General features: G+C 32.6%; 2 protein-coding genes across 2 annotated transcripts; both read left to right on the top strand.

Annotated features, from left to right (window-relative positions):
• Positions 1 to 1,532: 1,532 nt before the first annotated feature.
• Positions 1,533 to 7,682, top strand: LOC139527450 (cofilin-1-like). Its single transcript, XM_071322918.1, has 3 exons — positions 1,533 to 1,666; positions 3,687 to 3,958; positions 5,810 to 7,682. The coding sequence occupies exons 2-3, from the start codon at positions 3,687 to 3,689 to the stop codon at positions 5,964 to 5,966; spliced, it is 429 nt and encodes a 142-aa protein (XP_071179019.1). The 5' UTR covers positions 1,533 to 1,666; the 3' UTR covers positions 5,967 to 7,682.
• Positions 7,683 to 14,190: 6,508 nt separating this feature from the next.
• Positions 14,191 to 20,171, top strand: LOC139527451 (actophorin-like). Its single transcript, XM_071322919.1, has 3 exons — positions 14,191 to 14,316; positions 16,446 to 16,717; positions 17,851 to 20,171. Exons 2-3 carry the CDS (start codon positions 16,446 to 16,448, stop codon positions 18,005 to 18,007), a joined length of 429 nt encoding a protein of 142 aa, XP_071179020.1. The 5' UTR covers positions 14,191 to 14,316; the 3' UTR covers positions 18,008 to 20,171.
• Positions 20,172 to 20,853: the final 682 nt, after the last annotated feature.

Below are 20,853 nucleotides of genomic sequence, written 5' to 3' on the forward strand. Positions count from 1 at the left end.
CATATAGTATAAGAAAAACAGACCAAAACACAAAAACTTAACAATAACCACTGAACCATGAAAATGAGGTCAAGGTCAGATGACACCTGCCGGTTGGACATGTACACCTTACAGTCCTTCCATACACCGAATATACAAGACCTATAGCTTATAGTATCTGAGATATGGACTTGACCACCAAAACTTAACCTTGTTCACTGATCCATGAAATGAGGTCGAGGTCAATTGAAATTGTCTGACGGGCATGAGGACCTTGCAATGTACACACATACCAAATATAGTTATCCTATTACTTATAATAAGAGAGAATTTAACATTACAAAAAATTTTAACTTTTTTTTCAAGTAGTCACTGAACCATGAAAATGAGGTCAAGGACATTGGACATGTGACTGACAGAAACTTCGTAACATGACGCATGTATATAGAAAGTATGAAGCATCCAGGACTTCCACCTTCTAAAATATAAAGTTTTTAAGAAGTTAGCTAACACCGCCGCCGCCGTATCACTATCCCTATGTCGAGCTTTCTGCAACAAAAGTTGCAGGCTCGACAAAAATCATTATTGAAAGTTTATCTATACAAAATTTGTAGAATTATTTGTTGTAGGAAACTAAATTGGATTAAAGAATTTTTGTATTTATTTTCTTTTTTCGTCATCCCATTTATTTTAATTAGCACATGCTCATGTATATAAACATATTTGGCAAAAAGCGCCTTTGATAGCTTTACTTTTTAAAGATTAGCATTTTCAAAGTTTATAGGGACAACAATACATGTATGTAAAGACTATGGCTTCATTTTGTACATGGATGTTCAAGTTAAATAAAAATACATTTTGTTTCTCATTTAAATGCTTATTTTGTCAATTCTCAAGTCCTACATACACATGTCATATTTTCTTATAGTCATCACCTTCTCACAACGGTTAATTAATTGGAATTTTTTTTTCGAGGGGGGGGGGGGTAAAATTTTCAAACTCTGTTCTAAGGGGGGGGTCATTATGTGGTTTTTAAGAATGATGGAGGGGGGTTGCCATCTCCTGTTGTAAGTGGGTAGGCTTTTAAAACTAATCCTTTCGGAATAATTCCTTGATCAATGTTGGTTATATATATATATATATAGAAGGCTAGTCCGAACAGATTTAACAAAGAGAAAACAGATTGCTCTTTCATCAGAAATGAGACTGCTAGCTTTTTAAAACAGCTTTTACTTGTGTTCTATATCTTCACACTGACTATAGATTATGAAGGAACTTTTTCAAATATGGGGTAGAGATCTTCAATATCCATTTAAGGAATCATAAATTTATTAAAATGATTTATTTACTAACATTATAAAATTAAGGAGATCAATGAGACCAGAATTCAAACGATGAAAATAAAACAGTTATTTGATACATCTTTGTTTACATACAATGATATATATACAATGTTGTCAGTCATACAGGTAAGGAGAAATTCCTACTTAAAACATGTGTTTAAAAATAGGTATTGCCTAATTTAGGTAAAAATGTCCAACAAGAAGATCCATTTACCTATATATGGAAAAAGCAAAACCGTGATTAAAAATAAATGGAAAGCAAAATGTTGCTATAAATTGGATAATAATTCAGTAGATTGACATATTAAAGGAGAATCAAAGCTTTCGTGTAACTGAACATTAAGGTAAAACATTATTTAAGTACTATTATTTTTTTGAGCGTCATATTAAATCAAATTGAAAGGTACTACATGTCTCACAAACAAGTGTGGACACAGTAATCAGTTGCGAATCCAGGGGGAGGGTTCTAGGGGTTGGAACACCCCTTTTTTTTTGGACGATCAATGCATTTGAATATAGTTGGACCCCTTTTTTAAAATGCCTGGATCCGCTCCTGCAGTTCAATGTGAAATGATTAGTATCTGTGGCCCAGTAATTCTTTTAATATTGTTAGTATGTTTTATGAAGTGTTTTCTTCAGCATGTTTATGAATGGTGGTGCCCCGCCTGAATTGTTCGACTGACGAAAGTCTTTTTTATGTCATTCGTTTATAGTTCTTTTTTAAAGAGAAGATTTAACGGCCCATGTCATGCATGTGGCATAAAAGAATTTCAAACAAATATATGGCATGCGTAATTTTTTTTTAAAGTGAACAACCATTTAAATTCAAGGGGGTATAAACAATATCCTGATACCCAATTTGACGGGGGATAATCCAGATTTCCGACCCATACCTTATAGTGTTAAATACTGAAAAAAATAATTTTGATTGGAAGCGTTGTAAAACTAAAAAAAGAAAAGTTTCCGTTATACGTGAAAAATTCAAGACGACTCCTCCCCCTCAGGTGAAGTTTATTGGTTGGTACCATGCAATATCATATTTTCTCTGTTTGTCAGCACGTACACACTGCAGTATAGAGCCGAATATCTTTACAGTATCATATTTAAGTGCAAGATTTTGTTTTAAATGCAATAGATGATATTTTAAGAAGTATCTATAAAGGGGGAGGTGTTCCAAGCATTTGTCCTCATTCAAATGCATTGATCTTCCAAAAAGGGGGTATTGAACCCCTGCACACACCCTTTCCCCCTGGATCTGCAACTGATATATTTTATAGTGAATGTTAGTATTGATTAAACATTTAGTCAGTCGTATGTGAAACTTTGTTAAATCGGATGTTCTTAGATTCAAGAAATGTTGTCCGTCTAGACTCCAAAGGTTCACTTAAATAAATAAGTTAAATTATATATATTATCTACATATAGATGCTTAGTGCAAAAAGGACTCGAGCACACCGCTAGGTTAACAAAAAATTACTATAAATAAATAAATACACTCACAAACTGACAAAAAATGATGTACAAGAAAGGTAAGTTCATATAAGTTTTTCATATTTTTGATCACCCTTAATAAATTCCAGCCTTCAATAGAAATAAAACTTGTACAGTACAGAATGGACATTTGGTTTCAAAGTTTTAATAGCCACAAAAGGACATTTTCTCTCTTAGACTCACATGTCCATATATAGCCATCCACACTTTTCGAAAACCCACCCCTAATGATGTCACATAACTTTCAGGATCGAAATCAATCAAACCAAAATGTTATGCATAAATCACTAATGAATATTTTTCATTCTCGTCAAATATATATTTTTTAAATTAATTTCCTGTTTAATGATAGTCTGATTAAAATAAATAGATACATAAAAGCAGCATTTGTATGCCATACATTTCGTCTCGATTTCGATCCTACATGTTCTCACCTGTCCTATCAAACCGGAACTATGGCAGCACCCTCTATTGAGTTGGGGTGACATATTGTTATTCTACGTTTCTTTTTTTTCCTTCTTCTTATTTTTTTCTTCCACTTTTCTTGTCTAGCTTATATCTATTTTATTAACCAATTTTAATGGAACTTAACCATAATGTTAACCACCATGTGCAGATTTGCAAATAAGGGTTGGCATATTCAAGATGGCTGCCGTTGCCATGGTAACTGGTAAAATGCGAAAAAAAAAATAATTTCAAAATGCTCCAATCTTTCTAAAACTTTGCAAAAAAGTTAATTGGCATGTGTAGATCCAGTCTTTTACTTTGGAATTTTCAAAATGGCTGTCGTTACCCTGGCAATGGGTGGAGCTAGGGTGCCATCCGTTATTGCTGGCAATTACAAATCTAGTAATATTTTCTTTTTCTTTCAAGATGGCTATGTCAGGAGTTGGTCTGTGTGATGGCGTTGTAAAAACATACGACACCAAACTGAAAACAAAGCATTTATTAGACGCTCTAGTACTGTTAATAAATAAAGAAGAGAAGAGGCAAATAGTGGCCGAACATGAATTTGAAGCCGGAACCTTACCCTTTGAAGAACTAAAGAAAATTCTGCCGCCGAAAGAACCAAGATTCGTTTTATACGATTACAACTACACCACAGAAAATGAACAAAAACATAGTAAAATCATTCTTATTTCGTGGTGAGTAATGTAGATTACCCTTATCTTCAAAACAAGTTCCTACTGAAATACAAAGCATGTACAAAGCTCACATTTTCTGAAAAAACGGCATTCACTTCCGGTTTGCAGGTTTGAAGTCCAGCGTGTGTCGTGAAGTTTGAGATGATAGAAATTATGTAGAAAGTATGACTAAAAAACAGAATAAACGTTGTGTCATTAAGTCTTATGATACACTCAACCTGAAAACGTAGATAATATCTTAGATAACTTCATTTTGGGAGGGGGGTTATGTATAAAAGTTAGTCCTGGTGTCTATGATGAGTTTATTTACAACCACTGGGTCGATGCAACTACTGTTGGAGATTTATGTCCCCGAGGGTATCACAAGCCTAGTAGTCCGCACTTTTTGTGTTGACATGAATTATCATTGATATTGTTATATTTATAAATTAACTGTTTACAAAATTTAGATTTTTTTTAAATACTCAGGCTTTTCTACCGCAGGCGTGAATTACCTCAGCTGTATTTGGCAACACTTTTAGGAATTTTGGATCTCAATGCTTTTCAACTTCGTACTTTATTTGGCTTTTTTAAAACTCTTTTGGATTCGAGCGTCACTGACGAGTCTTTTGTAGACGAAACGTGCGTCTGGCGTATATATAAAATTTAGTCCTGGTATCTAGGATGACTTTATTCCCAACCTGATCTTTTGCTAGATCAATATTTGTACCTTTTCTTCTCTGTACATGAATATGTCCTACAGATTAAACACAAATTCAATTGTATTTCAAAATTTTCTTAATCAAGTAAATATCAAAGCACTGTGATAACATATGTATGTTTACATGTTTCAAAGGGACAAGTTACATCATTAAATGCATACATTCTTTTCATAACTTAATAATGAATTTTATTTTATTATTGTGTCACATACTGATTCACAATGGAAATATACATTAAAACAATCAGTACCCAGCCACAAGATAGTTTCGAGACGCAACTTAAGAGTGTCCTAAGTCGATTCTAAGTCCATCCTAAAATCGGTCTTATCTATGACTTACGACGAATCTTGGGATACTTTCGAGAACACCACCCCAGGTCCCTCAAAGCATAAAATGATTTTACCGATTAAATATTTAATTTTTACTATTTACAATTATTTTGTTCAATTCTAATATAAAACGTAGTTATATTTTTTGGCTTATATTTTGTTTCAAAGAGTTTAGATCTAAAATTATAATATAAAAATTATTTTTAACCTTTCATTTAAAACTAATTATTTTCTAATAATTAATCGGTTTATGAATTAAAGTTCTTGGTTGAATTTGATACAATATTTCATTTTTTTCATTTGATATTTTCTTTTACGCCAATACTTAGGACATCCCAGCTAATATAATCCTCAGATAGCTTCGATGTGCAGCATGCTGAGAAATGTCGTAAGTCGATCCTAACTATATGTATCATATTTTCTGTCCTAAGACTATCTTATAGGACTTATCTTAGGACAGTGTCGATAAACAGGCCACAGTTAGCATAATGTTATTATGTGACAAATGTATTTTAATTTAAATGAATAAATGTCTTTTATTTACTTGCATTTACATTTTAGGCATTAATCTTAATGCCTGCACAGATTAATGCCTGCAAAGATTAATGCCTGCACAGATTAATGCCTGCACACATTTTTCAGGATTTAAGCTTAAATCCTAGGATTTAAGACTAATGCCTAACATCATTTGGTCAATAGACTTACTGCCTAGGCGTTAGCTTATTGCCTAGGATTTAGGCTTAATGCTTAATTTCACTTATTGCCGCTAACATATACAACTCTAATTATGTTTTTAATTAAACCGATTTCTTCGTTTTCAGGAGTCCAGATGAAGCTCCAATGAAAGAAAAGATGATATATGCATCCAGTAAAGATGCTGTAAAAAAGAAATTACAAGCTATTAAAATAGAAGTGCAAGCAAATGACCTAGGTGATTTAGATGAGGCAGATATTGAAGCTAAATTGAAAAAGATTTAGGACTTATATTGACAGCATTGTGTATAAAACTTTCAACCATAGCTCTATGAATCATAACTTTACTGCTTAAACTTTGTGTCACTAACAAGTGGCAGTGCAGTTATTCAAATTGGTGGACTCAATGACTGTTGCCGTGGAAATACCACGACCTCTTAAAGTACAGCAAGAACTATCAGCTTACAAGAAGAATTAAGACTTTATTTAAACATTGAATTATCTAATGTTTGTTATTTAAATATTGTTTTTCCTATACTTTCTATTTTATACATGTATGTGTGTTGCGATTGTCATTTTAAGACATTTCTGATATCAACAGTAATACGTCCTCCCAAAGGAAATGTGTGGTATGATCAGATAGCAATGAACAATAGAATATAAACAATGAAGGAAATAGACTAGATTTGTTTCTACAAATTTTGTATAAATGCCAATTTACAAATATCAAAAGTATAATAAAATGTAGAACAAAGAATTAATTTTTCCTTCTCTTCTCTAACATGTTTTTAATACATGCTTATCTTTGCTGGTGTATTTAACGAATTTGAATGTTTTTTTTTTAATCTTGCACAAAAGAATGATTAGAAATAACCATGATAACAACGTATAATTGTAAATTGTATTTGGTTATAATTGTTGAGATTTGTTTGTACTTTGGCAACAGTCCAGGTATGAATGGGTACAGCTGTGCTTTCTTCATATGTGTCACATGTATGCTACTACGTGATTGTAGATGTCTGCCATGTGTAGTATGTTTTTGTTCATTGCTGTAGTATGTATTCCTTTTTGTATTGCTTAGCATGATGTCTATCGGGGCTTTTATAGAAAAATGAAACAAAATACTGTATCATGTAAATACGCGTATTGTGTCTGAAGCGATTTTCTGTATTTACGTTCATGAGGAACGTACCTAAACATGTGTTAGCCTAGAAATACAAAAACATATACATAGCTTTTTGTATGTTAATTGTAGTCTTTGTTCATTGTTGCGTTTGTTTGCTTTCTTGTATGTTGCATATATTATAAAATTTGAGGTGAGTAGGTAATAAAATTGAGAATTGAAATTGGGAATACATGTATGTCAACGAGACAACAACCCAATCACTGAGCTTACAACAGCCGAAGGCCATTAATGGATCTGCAATGCAGTGAGAAACTCTCGCACCCCGAGGAATCATTCAGCTGGCCCCCAAACAAATAAGTACACTGGTTAAGTGACAATGAACGTCATACCAAACTCCGCATTTACTTATTTCAAATCAAAAGCAAACAACAATTATTTGGTGACCATTCAGTCTGCTGTCTAGGGTTCATATATTATTTTGGTTAAATGTTTTATAATTTTTAATTTGTGTTTTAATTCTTGTCTATTTATCAGTTGGCTAGGTCTTATGAGTTGTATGTAAAACAAGTTGCTTTCTTTTCTTTTCTCAAAGAAACTTGTTCTATATTCAACTTCTAAGACCTAACCGGTAAAATTTGTAAATTCAACATTCATCCACAAAAAACCCCGAACTTTACTTCTGTTTCTGTATTTTTATTTTGTAATCTTTTACAGTTTTCGAATATGATATATATTGCTGAAGTGACATATAGGTCCAATGGGCCGGGTCAGTGTAAATAATATGAAATTGCTATCATATATAATTGTATAAATGTATGTTATGATACACATCATATGTCAATGACATGTTTCTGTATAATAAACAATTACTTATACATACTTACTCACTATCGATATCTGTAAAGATACTTACTTACTCACTATTGATATCTGTAAAGAAACACTTCCCAATCAATGGGGTTTTTTTTACATATCCGCATATTTAAAAATTTGATTTAATTTTCCCGCAATAAGTTTTATACGGTACCTGCAAAAAAGTTCTTTGTATAAACATATAATGTTATAGCATATATATGTATTCATAGAACCGAGAATGTTTTAATGGGAATGTGTCAAAGAGAAAACCGCTAAGGAGCGGAAAAATAGTCAAAGGCCAACAATGGGAAAAAATGTATGGTAACGCATGGCAAGGATTAAATTGTGTATAATACAATTTTTTGCGTACAGCAATTATTTAGTTTCTGTGCTGCATGGGTCAATAAAGAAAGCAAAAATGTTTAGATTTTTAGGTGAGGTTTTAGAATTTGTGTAAGATATTCGGACTTCTTGGTGTTTTCCCCTGCAATACAATGTAAAATATTTTTCCCCTTAACACCCATAAGATTTTTTTCTTGGAAGACATAATAGTTCATAAAAGGTCATTTACCAAATTTAGTCAGATTCTTGATGTTCTTTTTTGTATTGAAACCCAAATATAACCATTGCAAATATAAGGTAAAAATCCGAGTCAATCTTTTCCCGCCATATTTTGTAAATCCAATAGCTCTTCCAGATTATAGTTTCAATTTTGAATTCTTGATTTATTTAATTTCATCTAAGTACATCTCACAGTTAACATTATAAAAGCTTTGTTGTTCCCACACAAGTTTATAAAGTTAAAAATAATTAGTGATTAGTCCTTTTTTTTTAAATCCCTTTTAATCTGCATAGTTTGCACTTTATACTTAGCTTCAGAATTTGGTTGCAATTCTGACACTGCATGGAATCACATGATCAAATGATACGTGTTTGACACTTATGCATGTAGTTAAAAGCAATTATAATATGTGTTAATTTTGATGAGGTGTCAATTAATCGTAATTTTTGCCAGACATGGGATCAATCGAATTTGTGATAACTACCGAAACTCTCGCACCCCGAGGAATCCTTCAGCTGGCCCCCAAACAAATAAGTACACTGGTTAAGTGACAATGAACGTCATACCAAACTCCGCATTATACACAAGAAACTAAAATTAAAAATCATGCAAGACTAGCAAAGGCCAGAGTCTCCTGAGTTGGGACAGGCGCAAAAATGCGGCGGGGTTAAACAAGTTTGATATGGTCCCGCCACATTTTATATGTGCCTGTCCCAAGTCAGGAGTCTGTAGTTAGTGGTGTCGTTGGTTCATGAAAAAATTATGTACCCTCCAAAGTTAAATCCCTTTTAATCTGCAGAGTTTGCACTTTATAATTAGCTTCAGAATTTGGTTGCAATTCTGACACTGCATGGAATCACATGATCAAATGATACGTGTTTGACACTTATGCATGTAGTTAAAAGCAATTATAATATGTGTTAATTTTGATGAGGTGTCAATTAATCGTAATTTTTGCCAGACATGGGATCAATCGAATTTGTGATATCTACCGAAACTCTCCCAGGGGGGTAACCGAATAACTAAAAATTTACGCAAAAATTCGCGAAAGAAAATAGTTCTCGAAAGTTTACTTATTAGTTTTTTTATTTATTTGTATACAAATGTTATTATTTTAAAGGACTATTCATTTAAACATGATTCGTTTTATGTATGGTTATTGAATTGTGGTACATTTTCACCATATTTACTAAAAACATTTCACCGCTCACGAAAGAAACAATATAATATCCATACACGATTCAAAATTTGTTCAACTGAGTTTGGAGTAAGACAGTTGAAAGATAAGATTCGGAATCGACGCGTGTGAAATATTAGTCCAGAAAACAAGGTTTGGTTTTTCGTCTTATTCCTTTTCATTTAATTAATATACATTCTTTTTTAAATGAAAATGATCATTGAAACATCAAACAAACGATGGCGCTACGCATAACCGATTAAGTATATTTAAACATGCACTCGGAAAAGATGCAGCACGTGAATGATTTCAGCAACGTTAAGTCGGCTTCATGTAACTGTTCAAACAAATGACGAAGGTTATAATAAAATTACCTATTTCGATTTTGAGTCGGGATTATAACCCTTGTTGGGAAGTATTTGCAGATTTCAAGATTGCTGTGCATGCCCAGTTCAACAAACTTTGGTAAAACTATGCATTCCATATTTATAAACGAATGCACAGTTTTATACAATTTTTTGATGATCTAGGTTTCATTGTTTAATATGTTTGTATGAACTGCTCACTTGTACAATTTCCTGGGGAATTGTGCATGATGTACAGATCGTATGAAAATTGTAAAACAATGCCTGCACAGTTCAACAAGCTTTGGTAAAACTGTGCATTCAATATTTATAAAGTAAAACGAATGCACAGTTTTACAATTGTTTGATGATCTAGGCTTCATTGTTTAATATGCATGTATGAACTGCTCATTTGTACAATTTTCTGGGTAATTGTGCATGATGTACAGATCATATGAAAATTGTAAAACAATGCACGCCCATTTCAACAAACTTAGGTAAAACTACTTATTTCATGATAATAAACGAATGCATAGTTTAACAAGTGTTTGATTATCTAGGCCTCATTGTTTTATATGCATGTATGAACTGCTCACTTGTACAATTTCCTGGGGAATTGTGCATGATGTACAGATCATATGAAAATTGTAAAACAATGCACACCCATTTCAACAAACTTTGGTAAAACTGTGCATTCCATAATTATAAACAAATGCACAGTTTTACAATTGTATGATGGACCTGGTTGGATGCCTTAACGTGCATCAATCATGCACAGTTTTACAATTGTTTGCTGATCTAGGCTTCATTGTTTTACGTGCATATATATGAACTGTTCGTTTGTACAATTTCCTGGAGAATTGTGCATAATGAACAGATCATATAAAAATAGTAAATCAATGCATGCCCAGTCCAACAAACAATTGTAAAACTGGGCATGCTCAGTTCTACAAAATCATGTGACAAAACATACCTAACAGTCAGATTCTGTTTCTGTCAGAAATTGTTGAACAGGTCTTTTTAACTGAAGAGACAAGTTCCAGTATTGTGAATTATATAAATTAGAAATGATAGGGCCTCCCACCTCATTAATCTTTGAATATTTAACTTAGTTTTGACAATAAAATTTTATGAGTCGGATTCATTTTGCAGGGTCGGTCGGGTTTGGGGAAACAAACAATATTTTATTTTGGGCCTAATTTTAACATACATGCTTACTTTTCAGCATTTCCATTGGAATTTTAACTGCAAGAGGACTTTTAAGATGAACCTCATAAATTGTCATTAGTATTTTTAGGACCCTGTTGACGAAGTCAAGCACGACTTTAGGCTTGTACTCTGTCTTTCTGTTCATCTGTTAGTCTTGACAAGTCAGTTTTTAATCTTTCATGCTTGAAGATATTGATTTGATATTTGTTGTGTTGTTTTATCATGACAAGTTACAGATCAAGTTCCAAATTTGGTCTGGTCTGAAGATTAATAGAGTCCACTATATATGATGTATGGAAATATTTAAAGATGTACATATCAGTGGGGTTTTGTTTGTCCTTGTTGTCACAGTTTCATTGGTGAGTGTTTTTATGTCTTGGTTTGTTTTTCTTAAAACTTAAACAATCAGATCAGCTATACTTGTTGTATGGGATGTTTGTCCCATCCTGCACCTTCTAAGAACAAACCATCAACAAAGCAACCTAAGAAACAAATTACAGTTATCAAATTAGTTTCAGTATGAAAATACACATATATGTCTTTAAACATAAGATATTCAAATGACATTTGTACACCATTTGTTTTTCAAAATACAGAGAAAAATCAACCCAAACAGAGTAAAATTCCCAATTTTCTGCTTAGTTTACAGTGGCAGCCTACCTTAAATCTGCCTCTGTTTTATGTTCATATTTAATGGCTTAGCACTATCATCCTTATAAAATAGTGAAATATATAAATTTATTGTTTAGCAGACATGCTAATGCTTTATTATTTAGTTGACGAGCCATTCAAGTACTTGTCTTCTAGTGTAGCAAATGTACTATGTTTTGGAATCCATGAACTCTTCTTTTTTAAATGCGGAATTCTGATTTCTTCCTCTAAGTCAGACGAGTCTGAGTCTTTCTCATTATCCACCTCTTTATCCTTGTTACCAAAATATTCTTAGATTCTGAGGGTTCTGGCAAAGTTATCAAGGTCATCTTCCAGTTTCATATTATCTATGTTACTGAGAGTAGGGCAAAATTCCAAACCCTTAGACAAGACTTTAGTTTCGTCCTCAGATAAAGAGACTGTGGATAAATTGACAACCGTGTTGTTGGGATTGGTCGAGTCTCGAATTTTTCTTTGAAATCTATGATTTCGAGGCTTTTTATTTGATTTTTTAGAAAGGTCTGATCAAAGCGTGGTTAATTTACACACCATCACGTTTAAATTTGTAAATCTGTTTGACGTGGAACTTATGTGATTCAATACGTTTGATATTACCAAGATGTACTTGAAATTCGTCAAGTTCAGGATCAGACAATTGTTCACGAGATCGGCAGTTCAAATGATCACGTAGTTTAAATAAATAATTTACTTGATGAATTGCTTCTTTGCGTAAAAAGTAAAATCACAAAATTACTGAACTTAGAGGAAAATCAAATCGGAAAGTCCATAATCACATCATGCACATGGCAAAATCAAATAACAAAACGCATAAAAAACGAATGAACAAGAACTGTCATATTCCTGACTTGGTACAGGCATTTTCAAATGTAGAAAATGGTGGATTAAACCTGGTTCTACAGCGCTAACCCTCTCACTTTGATGACAGTCTCATCAAATTCCGTTATCTTTACATTGATGCGTTATCTAAACAGACACAATAAATAAAATAGTGAAAATATGGGTACATCAGTCATCATCGTATAACAATTTTAATAGACAATAACTGTTTAGTGTCTTTAAATATCAGTTGTATTTGTACGAGGCTAGGAAACAAGGTGTATGCGAGCTTTTAGCGAGCTACTACACCTGTTTCGAGCCGAGTACAAATGCAGCTGATATTTAAAGACACTAAACAGTTATTGTCTTTATCCTGCAATTAGTTCTGTATATTATTTGTGTTTTGAAAGACACAAAAACACATGTTTTGCATTTATTTTTTATTTAAAATCCCTCTTGAGGCCCGTGTAGTAATACGATACAGTAATCACACATTCAGCTGAAAAACGGGTTCGCAAAAAGAGAATCTCGAATGCTCAACAATAATACATCACTCAAGGTGACAAAACAACTTATTTTAACAGTAAAAACAAATAACAAAACATTGTTCAATTTGAAACAGGAGTGTACGAGTTGTCCTACCCTTCAGACTCGACATTCATTCACTAAACATGCATGCTGAAATTGACATGGTTGTTTTTGTTACACAATCATATACATTCAAGTTTTGAAATCGATAGTTGTCATCGTGTTTTCAAAAAATTGTTGTGATTCTTATTGCTCTTAAGAAATGTTTAAAAAAGAAAACAGAACGTATAAAAGTTATCGTTAATTCGCAATTTTAATACGTCAATTGAATGCGATTGCAATACACATTCTGAGGTCACGTAGGTTCATACCATACTCATTCCGGTAGTGGGCGGAGCTTTAAAGCGATATCTGTATAGTATACAGATACAGCATAGCGATATCTGTAGGGCTGTATCTGTATAGTAGAACACCCAATTGCAGGATAAAAAGGAATAATTTAACAAACACATTCATTGATTTGTGTGTCTGACGTCAGAAAATTTTATACGTCACATAAATTTATCGTTCAATGTGCATACAAACAATTTAAAAATTTACATAGGCAATGTTAGCATAAAAGGTCCATCAGACTAAAAGAACTGTTGTATAGAATGTTATTCCATCTATGGAAAATCTGTTTGACTTTTCTCCTGTTGTAAGTGGGGAGGCTTTTAAAACTAATCCTTTCGGAATAATTCCTCGATTAATGTTAGTTATATGTATATATATAAAAGGCTATTCCGAACAGATTTAACAAAGAGAAAACAGTTTCTACTTTCATCAGAAATGAGACTGCTAGCTTTTTAAAATAGCTTTTACTTGTGTTCTACAATGTTCTATATCTTCACACTGACTATAGATTATGAAGAAACTTTTCCAAGTATAGGGTAGAGATCTACAATATCCATTTAAGGAATCATAAATTCAGTAAAATAATTTACTGACTAACATTATAAAATTAAGGAGATCAATGACACCAGAGTTCAAACGACGAAGATAAAACAATTATATGATACATCTTTGTTTACATACAATGATATATATACAATGATGTCAGTCGTATTAAAATAGAATACAGGTAAAGAGAAATTCCTACTTAAAACATATGTTTAAAAATAGGTATTGCCTAAAATAGGTAAAAATTAGTTAATGTCCAACAAGAAGATCCATTTACCCATATATGGAAAAAGCAAAACCGTGACCAAAAATAATAGAAAGCAAAATGTTTGCTATAAATTGGATAATAATTCAGTAGATTGACATATTAAAGGAGAATCAAAGTTTTCGTGTAACTGAACATTAAGGTAAGGTAAAACATCTGATATTATTTAAGTACTATTATTTTTTGAGTGTCATATTAAATCAAATTGAAATGTACATGTCTCACAAACAAGTGTGGACACAGTAATCAGTTCCGGATTCAGTGGAGGTATCCGGGGGTTGGAACACCATTTTTTTGGACGATCAATGCATTTGAATGGGGACATATAGTTGGACCCCCCCCCCTTTTGTCCTAGGTTGGGAACCCCCTTTTTAAAATGTCTGGATCCATCCCTGTGAAATGATTAGTATCCGGGGCCCAATAATTCTTTTAATATTGTTAATATGTTTTATGAAGTGTTTTCTTCAGCAAGTTTATAAATGGTGGTGCCCCCACCTGAATTGTTCGACTGACGAAAGTCTTTTTTATGTCATTATTATATAGTTCTGTTTTAAAGAGAAGATTTAACAGATCATGAGGCATATAAGAATTTCAAACAAATATATTGCATGCGTAATTTGTTTCTTAGTGAACAACCATTTAAATTCAAGGGGGGTATAAACAATATCCTGGTGCCCAACTTGACGGGGGGATAATCCAGATTTCCGACCCATACCTTATAGTGTTAAATACTGAAAAAAATAATTTGATTGGAAGCGTTGAAAAACCAAAAAAAAGAAAAGTTTCCGTTTTACGCGAAAAATTCAAGACGACTCCGACAAAAAATAACCACACCCCTCCTTCCCCCCTTCAGGTGAAGTGAATTGGTTGGTCCCATGCAATATCATATTTTCTCTGTTTGGCAGCACGTACACACTGCAGTATAGCGCCGAGGATCTTCACAGTATCATATTTAAGTGCAAGATTTTTGTTTTAAATGCAAGAGATGATTTTTTAAGAAGTATCTATAACGGGGGGAGGTGTTCCAACCATTTGTCCTCATTCAAATGCATTGATCTTTCAAAAAAAAAGGGGTTCCAACCCCTGCACACACCCTTTCCCCCTGGATCTGCAATTGATCTATTTTATAGTGAATCTTAGTATTGATTAAACATTTAATTAGTCTTATGTAAAACTTTGTTAAATTGGATGTTGGCCATCTTTAAATTTATCATTTTTTTTGTCTTTGCGGCCATTTCAAACTTATGATTCAGATCAACTCACCCCCCCCCCCCCCAAAAAAAAGGGAAAAAAATCTGTCTTTTCTTAGATTCAAGAAATGATGTCTGTCTAAACTCCAAAGGTTTACCTAAATAAATAAGTTAAATTATATATATATATCTATATATATAGATGATTAGTGCAAAAAGGACTCGAGCACACCGCTAGGTTAAAAAAATACTATACATAAATAAATACACACACAAATATTTTTTATCACTCTTAATAAATTCCAGCCTTCAATAGAAATAAAACTTGTTTAGTACAGAATGGAAACTTGGTTTCAAAGTTTTATTAGCCACAAAAGGACATTTTCTCTCTTATACTCACATGTCCATATATAGCCATGCACACTTTTCGAAAACCCACCCCTAATGATGTCACATAACTTTCAGGATCGGAATCAATCGACCAAAATGTTATGCATAAATACTAATCAATATTTTTTTATTGTCGTCAAATTTATATTTTTTAAATTAATTTCAGGTTTAATGATAGTCTGATTAAAATAAATAGATACATATAAGCAGCGTTTGTATGCCATACATTTCGTCTCGATTTCGATCTTACATGTGTTCACCTGTCCTATCAAACCGGAACTAGTTATGGCACCCTCAATGGAGTTGGGGTGACATATTGTTATTCTACGTTTTTTTTTCTTATTATTTTTTTCTTCCACTTTTCAAGTCCAGCTTATATCTTGGAATTTTATAACCAATGTTAATGGGACTTAACCATAATGTTAATCACCATGTGCAGATTTTCTAATATGGGTTGGCATATTCAAGATGGCTGCCGTTGCCATGGAAACTGGTAAATTGCGAGAATTTGTTTTTTTTAAAATACTCCAATCTTTCTAAAACTTTGCAAACAAGTTAATTGGCATGTGTAGATCCAGTCTTTTACTTTGGAATTTTCAAAATGGCTGCCGTTACCCTGGCAATGGGGGGAGGGTGCCATCCGTTATTGCTGGCAATTACAAATCTAGTAATATTTTCTTTTTCTTTCAAGATGGCTATGTCAGGAGTTGGTCTGTGTGATGGCGTTGTAAAAACATACGACACCAAACTGAAAACAAAGCATTTATTAGACGCTCTAGTACTGTCAATAAATAAGGAAGAGAAGAGGCAAATAGTGGCCGAACATGAATTTGAAGCCGGAACCTTACCCTTTGAAGAACTAAAGAAAATTCTGCCGCCGAAAGAACCAAGATTCGTTTTATACGATTACAACTACACCACAGAAAATGAACAAAAACATAGTAAAATCATTCTTGTTTCGTGGTGAGTAATGTGGACTTCCCTTATCTTCAAAACAAGTTTCTACTCAAATACAAAGCCATGAACAAAGCTCACATTTTCTGAAAAAACGGCATTCACTTCCAGTTTAAAGGTTTGAAGTTCAGCCTGTGTCGTGAAGTTTGAGACGATAGAAATTATGTAGAACGCATGACTAAAAAAACAGAATAAACGTTGTGTTATTAAGTCTTATGATACACTCAACCTAAAACGAAGATAATATCTTAGATAAATTCATTTTGGGAAGGGGGCTATATATAAAATTTAGTCCTTGTATCTATGATGAGTTTATTTACAACCACTGGGTCGAAGCCACTGCTAGTGGAGATTTATTTCTCCGAGGGAATCACCAGCCCAGTAGTCCGCACTTTTTGTGCTGACATGATTTATCATTGATATTGTTATATATATAAATTAACTGTTTACAAAATTTTGCATTTTTTTAAATACTAAGGCTTTTCTACCGCAGGCATGGATTACCTTAGCTGTATTTGGCAACACTTTTAGGAATTTTGGATCTCAATGCTCTTCAACTTCGTACTTTATTTGGCTTTTTTAAAACTCTTTTGGATTCGAGCGTCACTGATGAGTCTTTTGTAGACGAAACGCGCGTCTGGCGTATATATAAAATTTAGTCCTGGTATCTATGATGAGTTTATTCTCAACCTGATCTTTGTCTATGACAATATTTGTACCTGTTCTTCTATGTAAACGAATATGTCCTTCAGATTAAACACAAATTCAATTGTATCTAAAGATTTTCTTAATATCAAAGCACTGTGATAATGAATTTTATTTTATTATTGTCTCACATACTGATTCACAATAGAAATATACATTAAAACAATCAGTACCCAGCCACAAGGTTGGCATATGAGACACACAATTTAACCAAACGGTTAGGGTTAGGCTATTTTGGTTGCCTTTTCCGTAGCATCCTTTACACTATTTGATAATATTTTTCAAGAGCAACTGATTTTAAACCAGTACACTTGAATTTAAATCTCTCACATTAATAAGCTGTACAACTTCCAAAACAATCAAGTTATTATCAATTATAGAGTACATGTATACAACTCTAATTATGTTTTAAATTAAACCGATTTCTTCGTTTTCAGGAGTCCAGATGAAGCTCCAATGAAAGAAAAGATGATATATGCATCCAGTAAAGATGCTGTAAAAAAGAAATTACAAGCTATTAAAATAGAAGTGCAAGCAAATGACCTAGGTGATTTAGATGAGGCAGATATTGAAGCTAAATTGAAAAAGATTTAGGACTTATATTGACAGCATTGTGTATAAAACTTTCAAACATAGCTCTATGAATCATAACTTTACTGCTTAAACTTTGTGTCACTAACAAGTGGCAGTGCAGTTATTCAAATTGGTGCACTCAATGACTGTTGCCATGGAAATACCACGACCTTTTAAAGTACAGCAAGAACTATCAGCTTACAAGAAGAATTAAGACTTTATCTAAACATTGAATTATCTAATGTTTGTTATTTAAATATTGTTTTTTCCTATACTTTCTATTTTATACATGTATGTGTGTTGAGATTGTCATTTTAAGACATATCTGATATCAACAGTAATACGTCCTCCCAATGGAAATGTGTGGTATGATCAGATAGCCATGAACAATAGTAAATATAAACAATGAAGGAAATAGACGAGATTTTTTTCTACAAATTTTGTATAAATGCCAATTTACATATGTCAAAAGTATTATAAAATGCAGAACAAAGAATTAATTTTTCCTCTCTATTTTTTTCTAACATGTTTTTTTAATACATGCTTATATTTGCTGGTGTATTTTACGAATTTGAATGAGTTTTTTTTTAAATTTGCACAAAAGAATGATTTGAAATAACCATGATAACAACGTATAATGTAAATTGTATTTGGTTATAATTGTTTTGTTTGTACTTTGGCAACACTCAGATTCTGTTTCTGTCAGAAATAAATTATTGAGCAGGTCTTTTTAACTGAAGAGACAAGTTCCAGTATTGTGAATTATATAAAGTAGAAATGATAGGGCCTTCCACCTCATTAATCTTTGAATATTTGACTTAGTTTTGACAATAAAATTTTATGAGCCGGAATCAATTTGCAGGGTCGGTCGGGTTTGGGGAAACAAACAATATTTTATGTTGGGCCTAGTTTTAACATACATGCTAACTTTTCAGCATCTCCATAGTGATTTTAACTACAAGAGGACTTTTAAGATGAACCTCATAAGTATTTTAGGACCCTGTAGACGAAGTCAAAAACACGACTTTAGGCTCGCACTCTGTCCATCTGTTAGTCTTGACAAGTCAGTTCTCAAAATCTTTCATGCTTGAAGATGTTGATTTGATATTTTTTGTGTTGTTTTATCATGACAAGTTACATATCAAGTTTCAAATTTGGTCTGGTCTGAAGATTGATAGAGTCCACTATATATGGTGTATGCAAATATTTTAAGATATACATATCAGTGTGGTTTTATTTGTCCTTGACCTAACTTTCACAGTTTCATTGCTGATTGTTTTTATGTCTTGATCTGTTTTTCTTAAAACTTAACAATCAGATCAGCTATATTTGTTGTATGGGATGTTTGTAAGGTGTATATGTCTGTCTGGCAGGTATCATCTAATTACCTTGACCTCATTTTCATGATTCATTTGTCAATGTTAAGTTTTTATGGTTTAGTTTGTTTCTTGAATACTATAAGTAAAAAATGTCAACTATAGTGATAGTAAGGTGTACACGTCTTCTATCATGGTTCATTGGTCAATGATTTGTTTTCCTGTTTAAGACTGTTTTTAAGAAACTACAAGCAAAAGATCAACTATATTTGGCGTATTGAATGATTGTAAGGTGAACATGTACATGTAATTCCGGTTTGGTTAATTTCACCTTGACCTCATTTTCTCATGTTAGATTTTTGTGACAGATGAGCTAAAAAGGTGTCTTTATGGTATTCATTGTTAGATACTTTTAATTGTGATATACTGCAAGTATAATTATTAAAACTTTTATTTGTCATGAATAACTGATAGAGCATTGTGTTATATAGCTTCAACATATAGTTTCATGATTTTAAAGATTTAGACAGTAACACTATTTTCATTGTTCATAGAAGTAAAAATGTTATTACTTTATATTTTCCAGATACTATTTCGTAGGCTGAATAAGCATACTGTTACTGATATATATTACCAGGATAATACCAGGTCCCATACACAGGTTATCACATGTTCTTGTATTTGTCTTGTGTCATTTCAGATTTGAATGGATTGTTTGAATGGTTGTATTTTATGTAATTTTTCAAATACTTAGTTTCATAAGTAAGTACCAATCATATTGTGCAAAGATCATTTCGATAAGCAGCATGTATTTTTGTATACTTGATTTAGTGTATTGTATTGTATTTTATAAAAGTTTTGACATGTAATCTAGTCTGCTTTACCGCCCACTGTACCCTACTACAAATCCAGGGATTGCAATAACTCACATGGCCATATGAGCCTTTATGAAGTCAATACAAATTGACCCCTTCAGATCAAGTATGACTGCTTGTAAGTTTGAATTAACTTATTTAACCAAGAAAATGGGCACTAAAATCAGAGGCTCTAAGGAGCGTGGTCTATGTTCATATTAAACAAAGGACACAGATGGATTCGTAACAAAATTGTGTTGTGATGATGGTGATGTGATTGTAGATCTACTTCACTGAACATTCTTGGTACTTACAATTTTCTCTATCTAAAATAAACTTGGCCCTTTAGCTGTATAATTTTACAAAAATTTACCAATTAGTGAAAATTGTTAAAAATTGACTATAATGGGCAATAACTCCTTAAGGGGTCAACTGACCATTTTGATCATGTTGACTTATTTGTAGATCTTACTTTGCTGAACATTATTGCTGTTTACAGTTTATCTCTATTTATAATAGTATTCAGGATAACAACCAACAAGAGCTGTCAAAATGACAGTAAACCGGATTCTTTTTGTGTTCTGGCATTTATCAATATTACAAGGACCTCCTGAACGGTAAAAGTCAAAATCGTCATTATTGAACTTGACCTCGTGACCTCCATTTTGTTGTCAGTAACAACATATAAAAATTTTAA

The sequence above is a fragment of the Mytilus edulis genome, chromosome 6, assembly GCF_963676685.1.
Source record: "Mytilus edulis chromosome 6, xbMytEdul2.2, whole genome shotgun sequence".
Taxonomy (NCBI): Eukaryota; Metazoa; Mollusca; class Bivalvia; order Mytilida; family Mytilidae; genus Mytilus; species Mytilus edulis.